The sequence below is a fragment of the Halichoeres trimaculatus genome, unplaced genomic scaffold, assembly GCF_033239565.1.
Source record: "Halichoeres trimaculatus isolate MK-OKI-2021-1 unplaced genomic scaffold, fHalTri1.1 fHalTri1_scaffold_15, whole genome shotgun sequence".
Classification (NCBI taxonomy): Eukaryota; Metazoa; Chordata; class Actinopteri; order Labriformes; family Labridae; genus Halichoeres; species Halichoeres trimaculatus.
In genome coordinates this window covers 19561782-19573966 of record NW_027437193.1, presented here as the reverse complement: position 1 = coordinate 19573966, position 12185 = coordinate 19561782, and the positions used below count along the sequence as shown (strand labels likewise).

Below are 12185 nucleotides of genomic sequence, written 5' to 3'. Positions count from 1 at the left end.
AGAGAGACAAGCCACAGAGGAGTTCAGCACCCAGATAACAGCTGAGAAAAATGGGGAGGAAGACTTAAAGAATCCATTTAATGATGATATTATTGGAGGTAGTCTCATTTCAGCTGATGTTGACTCCAGCACACGGTTAATAACTGAGGAAAGTGTGAGCGAAGACTTCAAAGATCCATTTAATGATGATATTTTTGGAGGTAGCCTCATTTTAGCTGATGTTGACCCATTCAGTGTCCAGATGAGTCCTCCTGAATCTGCTTCAACACCGAAAGAAGTGCTGGATGCACATGACGTGGTAGGGGAAGACCTGTTTGGTGGAGCGCTGCTGGATACTACCTCTGGACCTCCCCCAGACTCCACTGATCTTTTTGCTTCACCTGACTCTCAAGAGCTTTTTGTGAACAACCCTGGAGATCCATTTTCATCACCTCTGAGTGACACAGCTTTTTCTGAAGCTGTGCCTGGTGATACTTTTAGTCTGCTCGACTCACAGTCTCACTCATTGTCAGCTAAGACCGAAGTGGCTCCTGGCCTGTCGGATCCACTTATCCTCTCTGATTCAACACCTCTGAACCAAACCAAGGACCAAGCCTTGAGTCCTTCAAGTACAAGCAGTCAGATAAAAGAGCAAGAAACCAACTTTGATATATTCAGCTCCAATGATTTTCTGTTCACTCCGTCACTTGCTGACAATGTGCCTCATAAAGAAGAAGCTGATCCTTCAACAAACCAACAGTCTGCCTTTTCTGATGATATCTTTGGAGTCGGCAACCCCAGTGGTGTGGAAGTGTTTGCAGCTCTGCCTCCAACTGTGGAAACTTCTGATTCGCTGAATGATTTCTTTGGAGCAGATCCATTTTCAACTTCTGCCCCGTCAGCACAGACTGATCTTTTTGGGTCTGACATCTTTACAGCAGCACCACAGTTACCCCCAGTGTCTGAGCCGAGTGACGTTGGATTATTTGGAGACGGTCTTTTAGTGTCAGACAACAACATCAGCAGCAGCAGTGTGCAAACAACACAAAACACAGTGACAGGCAGTGACTGGATGGATGATTTACTCGGCTAAAAGAATGAGATGTTTACTTGATGACACATTTTGAATGTACAAAAATGAAGACATGACATTTCATGATGTTCCTGAAACTGCACTAGACCTGATTTGAAAACCACTTGAAAATCATTAAGTTAAAAAAAACAAATATTTTTGCTTATATTTGCATTTATTATCTAATATGTATCAAATAAAACATGAAACATAAATGAGATTTAAAAACTGCTTTAGATTATGTTTTCACAGTTTCTAAATGACAATAAACTCTTAAGCACGAAACAATCATAATGTGCTGAATAATTAAATCATAAAGGGATCTGATATCTGTAAGTTGTTTACAAACTAAAATGACTCAGTTTAATTGGTCTTTGAAAAGATGTAAATATGAAAATGAATGAAAATGAAATTTTTGTGTCCTTGATGTCTTCAATGTTGATTTATTAAATAAAATCCTAGCTTTGAGCACTGAAGAAGTTTGTCAATGACTACTAGGAGCTGAACTAGACTTCAGGTAGAGGTGGGTAGAAGAAGAGGAAGAAAGAATGAAGCTCTATTAACTGGTAATTCATTGAAAAAGTAGCAAACTTTGATCACAATCACAGCAGAAAGGGCTGCCATCAACAGTAGCAGAAAGTAAAAAAATGAACCCTAAACACATTATATCCATTAAGTTGCAGATATCCTCAAATCTGCAAAAGTTGTACGCTGTTGTTCAGGTTGATTGCAGCTCATTATGGAAGGTTAAAAAACCGGCATATCTGCTTTCTGCTGCCACAATGAGGTCAGTTACAAAAAAATAAGAAATAAAAAGAAAAGAAAAGTTTGATGGCCTTTTTAACATCTGGCAAGAGACTACAGACGGAAACCTTGCATTTTTTAATTACTCAGACATATTTTCTAAAATGTTAGATTCTATGAGGAGGACCTGTTTTAATGGACTGCCTCGTCGCCACCTTCTGGCCCGGAGTCTCCGCACACTCTGTTCATGATGACTTTTAACAAGGTGTATTTAGAAGCCATGAATAAATTTATAGTTTGTTTTGTGAGCCTTTTTGTGATAATTTGTTGGTTTGTGAGAGGGAGCATGTTAATTGGTGTGTGGTTTATTGTTTGAGAAGAAGCAGAGCTTGGAGGTGTTTTTTTAAGTCACCTGTCAGGGTTTGTGTGGAGTGGTTGAGAGAGAGGAGGTGAGCTGGGTCGTCGTATTCTTTGTTGGCCTTTGTCCCCTTTAAACTCACCGTTAAAACCTTTTTTTTTTAGCTTTAAAATAAGTTTGTTATTATTTGATCATTTTCAGCATTAAAGGTTAAGTGCTTATCTTCGGATTTGAGTGATTTTTTGCATCAACAAGTCAGACATTTTTACCAGGCCCAACCTCAGCCTCTCAGCGATCTTTTGTTTTGTTTCTTGAAAGTCACTACAGTATGTCTTTATTTTGGATTCAAAAGGAGATCTGATCAAAACAAATTTTCTTTGTTCAAGACAACTTTTTACCAGATACAACGCAGTAAGGTAAGATATTTTTCAGTACAGTTACACAGTGCCACGGTTTGAGACGTGACAACATGTTAACGTTGTAGTAGCTAGCTACATGTAGTGCCATTGGCAGCACGGTGCTCTGACGTATCTGTGGGTTAACGTGACAACAAACACTGTCAGTTAGTATGTACTGTTATAGCTGTCAATATTTAGTGCTGCTGACAGCCCAGTGCTCTTAGACATGTTCGTAATATGTAACATTAGCGTATCCTGGTCATGTCTACCAAGCAGAGCTAACGAAACCTCACTCTTCATTTTATTAATAGACTCTCAAGTTTGAACAGATCACTGCAAAATAACTGGTGACTGTGGGTTGGAATTAACATTATCACAAACAGTTTAACCCATGTGTTTGCCGGTAGCTCGGGCTGTATCACTCCCCCATTCATCTTTCTTCTGCTCTTCTGTCCTTATGCTGATTGACAGTTAGGCTTCAGTGTCCACATCACTACAAAATTAATCACAGAAATTGCTTTCAGTGTAGAAAAACACAGATCTCACTTCTCACTTATAATCAGCCAGCCTGGTGTTGTCATAGTGCCATAAATCAACCCAGTCCTGCTCAACCGGATTGGGAAGCTAAGAAGTAGCATTTCAAAAAACCTGTAACCTGTAACACAGGTGGGAACTTCTGCAAGATTGCCTAGAAACTCCTCACAGCCCCTTTAATTATGCAATAAAGATTGATTAGGACTAATTCTCCACTTTTTTTTTCTTTCTCTCTTAAAACTTGTTTTCAGTGACCAATAATTTGAAGTCTCTGTCTCTAAACTCAGAGCTGAAAATGGAGAATGGAGCAACATGAATAACATTTCAAAGTGAAATCTGCACCCTGTAAACCTAACCAAATCCAAGCACACTGCACTTTGTACATGGAAGCTTATTGAGCCAGTTCATCAGTTTTACATACCTGCTTCTGATAAACTTTAGAAGTAAAAGCAGTATTAAATATATAACTTTTTTCCTGTCTTTTCAAACTGAAGCAATGCTAACAGCTTCATTGGGCTAAATCTCCCCAAACGTTTGAGGATTAAGTACAACAACTCACTTCTTAAATAGAAAAAAGTTAAGGATCTGCAAATGACTGTAAATATGGATTAGTGAGTAGCAGGTAGACTGTACAACAGTGAGATGAACTTACCTGTCTTGCGTTTATGCTAGGTAGAGGCGTCGTTTGTCATTTTCACCACACAAGGCAGAAAGTAGACAGCTAACGGCCAACAACTTCAAAAAACGCTAACTACGGCATATAAAGGAGGAAATTTGTGCACAATAATTTCGAAAAAAAAATAAATAAAAATAAAATACTATTAAAAACTATCACCTGCAAAAGATGCCAGCACCATCTTGGGTTAAACTGTTTTGGAAGTCCATTGCTGTGCAATCATTGTGTGAAACTGGGGGCATGGGTAAAACCTGCATTCTTTTTGACTGGCCAGCAGAGGTCGTACCATGCTCGTTTAGCGGAGGTGTTGTCCATCTATTTGGAGATTGAAGGCAGTTCAAGGCCGATTGATTCAGTTTAGAGTGAGGGCTGTCACGTGTTCACCTACATGCACGCTCACGTGTTGTCACGTTTATAAAAAGCTTCAGTCAGGCTGCCGGAAGAGGTGTCACAATGGTGTTTTGCTTTCAGATATTTTATAGTCTCACAAAACAAGATTTAAAAAAAAAACAATGAAAGAATAATTGTTAAACTTTCACAGACATCTGTCCAGGACATACAGAAAAGTAAGTGAGAAGCCACAGCCAGTCTACTTATACTGTTGATTACATTACTACTATGCTAGTAGTAATTTTAGTAAATAAAGTATGTAAAAGTAACTCAACTAATAGGCCTAAGATGATTGGCTTGTAAAGTGTTTGGATAATGGCAGGTAGGCTTCAAGTATAAATCTGTTTATTAGACACCTGTGGTGATCTGACAGCTGCAAAATAAATAAATTATGTGTTGTGAATAAAATGCTAACACTGTATGCAACTGAGTGGGTTTATATCCACATGCTAACTTTAGTATATTAGCAAATGGGGCTAATGTGAATGTGTTTGGTCATGAAGTAAATTATTGTTGAAGATACTTCATCTGCTGTGATGATAATGCTGTGTAAAAATGAAAAGTATCACACAAGTAATCACACCACTAAGACTGGAAAAACAGAAGTGTTTAATTTATCACAATGTATGTAATCTGTATGAGTCCAAACACTGCATTGGAAAGAACATACTGCTAAGTTTACATATAAATAAGCTCAGAAAAATTCCTGAATTGTTTACAGACATTCAGGTCCTGACATGATCTGAATTTACACTAATGCAGTAAACAGTGGCAGATGTATATATCAAAAAGCCTCTGATTTCTAAAAACACAGAATAATCACACAGGAGACCTTTTGTGTACACACAACAGCTCACCTGCAACTTAGCTACATGAGAATTTCAAAGGAAAAAAAGGAAAAATAAATGTAATACAGTGTTGCTTTTTTGTGTCTTTTCTCTGGTTGGCATCTCAGCTCCTCATGAAGTTTAACATCATTGACTCATTTCTTCACTGTTTCCCCCAAGTGTCTTTTTGTCTCTCTTCTCTGCTGCCAAATGATCAACCATGACCCACCTACCTAAAGTTTCGTGCTCTCAAACAAATTAAGGGTAATTCAAAAATGACACTTTTTTGAAACTGTTAACAAAACATGCCAACTTTTTTTTACTTCAGTGCTCTTCAGGGGGCTACAACCCACATCTCAGGGTTTGGAAAACATTAAATATTGACAACTAATCTAATGGGAATGTGACCTGACTTTGGGCCGATAGGTGAGTAGGAGTGTTGTCCATATGTGGAGACTATAGCTTTGTAGATTTGCTTTGTGAAGACTCATTCGATTCATATTTGCTGCTCAGGTTGATCTTTTTCCTGTGGGAAAAAAGGATTAAAATTAGGTACATTATCAGGCATAGTTAGTGGTCATTCATTGCCATTCATGCGATGTTATGATTCCTTATATAATTAAGTGAAACGCTTGAAAGACAGATTATGAAAGAAAGGTTCATTTAACGATTGGATGATGTTAACAGGACGGCACTTGGCTGGTTTAAGTGAAGCCTAAAGGTAGAGTCTGTAGACTCTTTTCTTAAAAAGATAAAATGTTAACTTTTACAGGAGTAAGTGTGCCTAATTGTCACTTCTCTTCTCTATACATGTGTGTCAGTGTCTGTGTCTGCCACAACTCCCTCCCTCCACCTGTATGTTGATGTTATGCCTGGTTTGGGACGTTTCTGGGTGGAGAGTAAGCATAGTCCCATCAGCCAATCACTGACTCAAGGTGGAGGAGGTGCCCAGTTTGAATGTTGTGTCAACCAACCAATAACAAAACCCCTGCAGACCCTACCTTTGTCCACTGGCACCAAAACAGTAAGAAGCTCAAGATGGTAACATGTGCATCGTCATGTTCAATGAGAAAAACCTCAGCTTTCATACCTGTTGCCCTCGGCCTCATCGGTGGAATCAGGCAGCTCTTTTCTTCTGGTCTCAGGAAGCAGGAAGCCGAGCGCTCCACTGATCAGAGTCACGCTGCTGAAGATGATGGTGGGTATGGCCCAGTGGTAGACTGCCAATGCGTTCAGCAATGGGGCCAGTAAGCCCCCAGCTCTGCTGGCGATGGAGCCCAAGCCAGAGGCCGTTTGTCTGAAACAGAACCGCACACACCTCAGACTGGCTGCTGCAAATTAGAGCATCTGTTTGTTTCAAAGTGTTTCATTAATTTAACTATAAACCATAAAGCTTTTTCACCTTCTCAGTCAAAATTGAGTTATAGTAAATAAGTTAAAATAGTACCATAATGACATAATTCTGTGCATTTCTTTATCATCTTGCAGTAGGAAACATCTAGCTTTGTCTTGTGACCATAAAACCCTATAGTACTTTAAATACCTTTGCAGGTAAGATACTTATGACTTGATGAAGTAATGCGCACTTCAATAAATCAGTAACCCTGATGCTGGTGGCCGCAGGTAAGATAGAAATAATCAACAGAAGCTCGGCTGACCTACATACGTAAACATCCTCAGACACAAAATGGGCCAGAAAGAGTTATCAGGTCTAATATTTAACTCTGCAACAAAGTTTATCCTTAAAAGATGACACAACAAATATACAGTTAGTCAAAGTTCAAGATCCTGGTATCCTTCAGTGGTGTCAACATTGTCAACCTAATCACTGCTCTGACATGTTACAGTTCAAACTGTTCGTGTTTTTGACTGCGATGATCAATGGTACCTCAAACCACAGCCACAGACAGACTCACCTGAAAGATGTGGGGAACAGCTCCTGAACGTACACATTGCAAACAGATCCGGCCCAGTTTGTGAAGAAACGCCCTGAGGTCGCCAATGCGGTAATGGCAATAGCATTGTCTTCAACAGAATAACACAGAGTTAGATACAAAAAACAACAGCGACAGACTTTTGGTCACATTTGTAAAGCTTTACCTTGAGGAACAGCTAAAATCAACAAGCACAAAAATCCTCCAATCAGGAGCGTCGACATCAGTGACACCTTCCTCCCCAGGGCCTCTAACAGCCAGATGCAGAGTATGTGAGCCGGTAGTTCAGTCAAACCAAACATGAGCTGTGTCACAAAGATATCCAAACCAAAATTTCCCACATTGAATGAGAGGCAGTAGTAGGTCAAATTCAACGAGAACCTGAGGGTTGAGAAAGAAAACAGTATCAAGACAAACAGTTTAAAACAATTTAAAGCACACACTGTAAACTGTATGGTTGTTCCTGCAGAACTCTGTGAGATTATAAAAGCATAAAATGTAACTTACCATCCCAGAATTAAAGTAAAGAAATACTTCCTCAGCACAGCTGATTTCATCAGAGTTATTACACCTCCCTTTTGTTCAGTTGCAGCTTCTCTCTGAACAATCTGTAATACACAGGGATCAAACACAACATCATGACAATATCTGCTTATTTTAGCATGTCATGAGATCCAACAGCCTCACTTAAGATAAATGTGCATACATGTTAAGTTTTTGTTGACGTATCAGCGAGGTCGTAGAGGTTATCAGCGTTGTTAAACCTGAAGTACTTCATGTAATCCTATTTTATTGTCCCCCTAACATCTTAATGACGTTCAGTACAGTCCAGTAACCCGGAGTGTTCTACAGCAGTTGGTGTTTAGCATTAATTAATTAGTTAAAACAAGATCTCTCTGACACCGTCTACTGTTTAATGTCCAGATTCATCTGGCTTACTGTTGGTAGACTGGGGACAGCTGCAGAGAGCCTCATTCATCCAGTTGGTAGACACCTGATAAATCACTCCTAGACCTTCCATTACCTTCCACATATTTTCAACCCTAAACTTTATTTTGGAAATGTACAAGTCTTAGCACTAAGTCCACTTTAGTGAACATATGGTTAATAATTTACTGCTTATTTGAAACAAAATGTTTGATTAGCATAATACTCTTACTTATATGTTACAGAAGTTCAAATATTTTTTAATTCTGAAAGCCACACAAAAACGGTTGCGGTTGTTCCAGTCTGGCTTTTTCAAATCCTATCATGTTTTATGACACATGATTTGCTGTTTACTTTTCAATCCTTACTTATTCATTGTCCTTTGTGATAATTGGCCAGGTCGCCCTTGTAAAAGAGGTCTTGACCTCAATGGGTCTTTTACCTGGTTAAATAAAGGTTAAATAAAATATACACTGTGTGTTTACTTGTCTCCTGGTTATAAGATGTATTCATGAAATATGTAAATACTTTGATTCCATGGTCATAAATAAAGAGTCAACCTTTTCCAGCAGAGACTGTGAAACAGGGCGTTTGTTAATCGCTGCCACTTTAGTGATCAGCTGCTTCGCCTCCTCCACTCTTCCTCTTTCCAACAACCACCTGGCTGACTCTGGAATAAACCTGTTAGACACAAGAGCACGTCTCAGTAAACTCAAATTAACCTTTAAATTGCTTGAGTAAGATAAAAAGAGTCCACACCATATGTAAACACCAATAACTGCGAGTGGAGCTGCTGTGACTAGCTGAGCCAGCCTCCAGTCTCTGATGAAGTAGATCATACCAGCGAGGACACACTGTCCGACTGCGCCAAAGAGCTGAGTCACACACGCTCCCCATGACCTCCTGGACATCCCGATCCACTCAGTGGCTGGAAACAACAAAGAAGGGCAATAAATCCCAAGTATAGCATTCCTGCCACAAGCAGGAAAACATGTTCCTAGATGATTTTGTCTTTAAGATACTAACAGTGCAGGTGACTCATTAGGTGTGGAACAAACAGAGTAACATTTGTAAATCTCACAGTGTCTCACTCCTCCTGTAAATAAGAACTGCATAATAGGAGCTAAAATGTATCTCCTTGGGTGTATATTGAAAGCATGACCATGAGAGCAGCTTACTGCTACCTGAAAGACTGTGGCTGGCAGTGGTACACTGGGGCAGCATTGACCAAATGAAAAGCGGCACAGTGTATCCCACGTGGACCACTCAACAGCATCTACTGGTTCAGTTTGTTGACTCAGTAATTTTTCTCCTTCTCATCTCTCATCTCTATTCTTTGTCTGTTTCTTGAAAATTTTTTTTGTTTCTTTTTCTCATCTTTGTATTTGGAGTGGATCATTACTTTGTATGGCTCATTTGTTGGTCATGGACTCCAAACTTTTTGTGGCTTCAGCGATATTTTTACTATTTTTTCTCCTGTGTTTGTCTGGAGATCCTACATGTAACCATGGCCACATTGTTTACATGTGAGATCAGCTGTTAGCAGCCTGTAGCATGTCAGTGCTAACTGGTGCAAGGCCTGATGTTTACCCACATGTGTGGAGAAGGAGGTGAGGACGACGTGCTGGTTTTCATGTGTGAGCTAAGAAGTGACGACATGGACCTGTCCTTCCATCCATTGTTATCGGGAACACAAGCTCTATCTCCAATAAGATGGGCAAGCTAGCCATGCTAACCCAACAACAGAGGGAATACCAGAGGGCAGAGTAGCATCATACTTTTCACAGACATGGCTAACAGAGCTAACATCAGACACCAACGGCATGTTGGAAGAGCTTCACCTGCTGTGAGCAGACAGGATACAGGAGACAGAGATGGAGCACGACTGAAGAAGCTCAGTCCTGGACCCTGTGGAGGTGGAGGCTGGCTGAACTGGAGAATGATGGACAAGCTGTCATCATCTATTTTCTTATGGACCTTTTTGCACTTTCTATACACTTTCTTACTTTTGTTTTCTTGATTGCTGCTGTGACTTAAATTTCAATTTTGTACTTATTACAATGACAATAAAGTTATTTTCTATTCTATTCTATTCTATTCTATTCTATTCTATTCTATTCTATTCTATTCTAATCTATCTCTCATCTCCACTTCTAACAAGCTGGTTTCGGACTTAAACATAAGAGTATCTTGGCCCCCAGGTGACACTCTGGAGCAGCTTTTGTTCATGTGGTGATTCTAACGATAAGTTGTCACCAGACAATCGTCATTTAGCCCTCATACGGAGAGGTGCATTGTGGGGTAGGGAGTATCCAGGCTCACTTTGTGCATTTGAAACTCACCAGCTGTTACTGTTATCCTTGATGCTCTGCCAGGTGCACTTGCTAACCTCATGTAGCTGGGCAGGTACAGAGTATCAAAGAGAACAGTAACTGGAGGGCAGCAGGTTATTCATAAACCATGACCCCATGTTACATGATCATTACATACATCATGTGCACATGCAGATCATATCCAGGGCTTAAGCACAGACTGTGGCTATCAAAAACAACAACACCCCATCACTAAACACAGCCACAGTTTGTTCAATGCAACATGTCCCACAACACATCTTACTTGATGAAAACTGACAGACCCAAAATTAAGTATGATGGAGGATACTGTACCCAGAATTACACCATTCAGCCGATAACCTCCGTAGCCAATTCCCAGCAGGAACTGGGACACCAGGTAGAGAGGGAAGCTGGGACACAGTCCGGTTGTTACAGTAAATATGAGCATGAACAAGAATGGAATCTGAGCCGCACGTTTGCGACCAAACCTGGAAGAGATAAAGCCCCTCTGAGTCAAAAAACCCCCTGTGGAGAAAGGTGCTTCAACTTGAAGACCACACTACATTCAATCGGCATACTCACGATTCAGCAAATGGTCCAAATAAGAGACAGCCTATGAGGATGCCAGCCATCAGAACTGTTTGTGCCACTTCTAATAAACTCGCCTGATCACAGACAAGATCAAACTACAAGAAACAAAACCCACATGGTTGGTGAAGAAAACCTTTAAAGAAATCTTTGCATAATCACCTTGATAAACATTACTTACATCAGTAACTATGGTGGCCTGATACAGTGATTTGCTGTACACCCATCCGTCCCTGCACCCTGTGGTCTCATTGAGTCCATGCTCCTTGATGTCACTGATGTTCCACTCCACAGGTTTGAACATCCGACACCTGCTGAAGGTCCCATCCTCCTCCCGGGGCAGAGTCAGGTTCAGCTGCTCCTCTGTGGTCAGGTTAGGATCAGCTCTGAGGATCCAGTCTGTGTTACAGTGTCGCTCTGGATCTGACTGGATGAAAAATACACTGGCAAAGTGAAAAGGCAGAATAAGATTTGGAAAGCAGAGAGCAAAAAGTGTGACCTTTTGAAATAATCCAAACTCTCCAACATTACGGAGAATCTCTCCAAAATCAGCCATGTTCACAGAGCTGAGCTGCGGTTTAAAGATGCTGCTGGAGGATGACCTTTAAACGATGCTCATTAATGTTTAAACCGTGGACTGTGTATGGCAGGAAACATGAGACAGCATTTATATGGATGTTTCTCTTTTTAGGAAAAAAAAGCTGTCTGTGATTATTTAACCAAATGGCTCAAAACTGTAACTTGTGTGTGCCATCATTCTCAAGTCCAGAGTTAAATCTGCTTTGTGTTTTCTCTGATCGAAATCTTAACTGAGCCAGGTGTTAATAGCTGAGGTATAACTGTGGTGACAGCCCTTTGTTATAAAGAAAAAGACAGTGTCATGGTGCTTCATATAAACTGGTATTCTTAATTCAGCTCTATATAAAAGAGAAACCACCTGACTGTGTCTGGACACTGAGATCTCAATGTCCAGACCTGATTACATAAGAGTGACAATAAAACAGAAAACTAAACTTTATGCTTATCTCATATCAGTGAGTGCTGTTGATCTTTCACTATACACACTTATACAGCCTGCTAACTCATGAAACGTTCAGCTGTTTCGTAACACTCGTGTATAATGACTGAGTATAAGATTGAGCAGTAAAGGGTGTTAAACTGCTCAGATAAGCAGAACCAAAAAGGATCCTTGAAAGACACATGACAGTTGTTTACTGATGTATTTTATTGACTATGTAAAAGAAATTTACGTGTACATACATGTGTATATTTACAGTTGTAAGATAACCCCATGCTGCTGAAGTTTAAACCTCCTTTGGCACCTCAATGTAAGTTTTCATGTGGAAAAAAAACAAAAACAAAAACAGAATGCTAAAAATTAAAGTCAGAATAAAAAAAAGGGTTGATGGCTATGCAACTCATCCG

General features: G+C 40.0%; 1 protein-coding gene across 1 annotated transcript; it reads right to left on the bottom strand.

Moving 5' to 3' along the window:
- Positions 1 to 4944: 4944 nt before the first annotated feature.
- LOC141804166 (solute carrier family 22 member 13-like) lies at positions 4945 to 11342 on the bottom strand. Its single transcript, XM_074688481.1, has 10 exons — positions 10942 to 11342; positions 10755 to 10858; positions 10506 to 10660; positions 8599 to 8767; positions 8400 to 8520; positions 7420 to 7520; positions 7079 to 7293; positions 6895 to 7003; positions 6069 to 6275; positions 4945 to 5504 (listed from the first exon to the last, which is right to left on the bottom strand). The coding sequence occupies exons 1-10, from the start codon at positions 11314 to 11316 to the stop codon at positions 5435 to 5437; spliced, it is 1626 nt and encodes a 541-aa protein (XP_074544582.1). The 5' UTR covers positions 11317 to 11342; the 3' UTR covers positions 4945 to 5434.
- Positions 11343 to 12185: the final 843 nt, after the last annotated feature.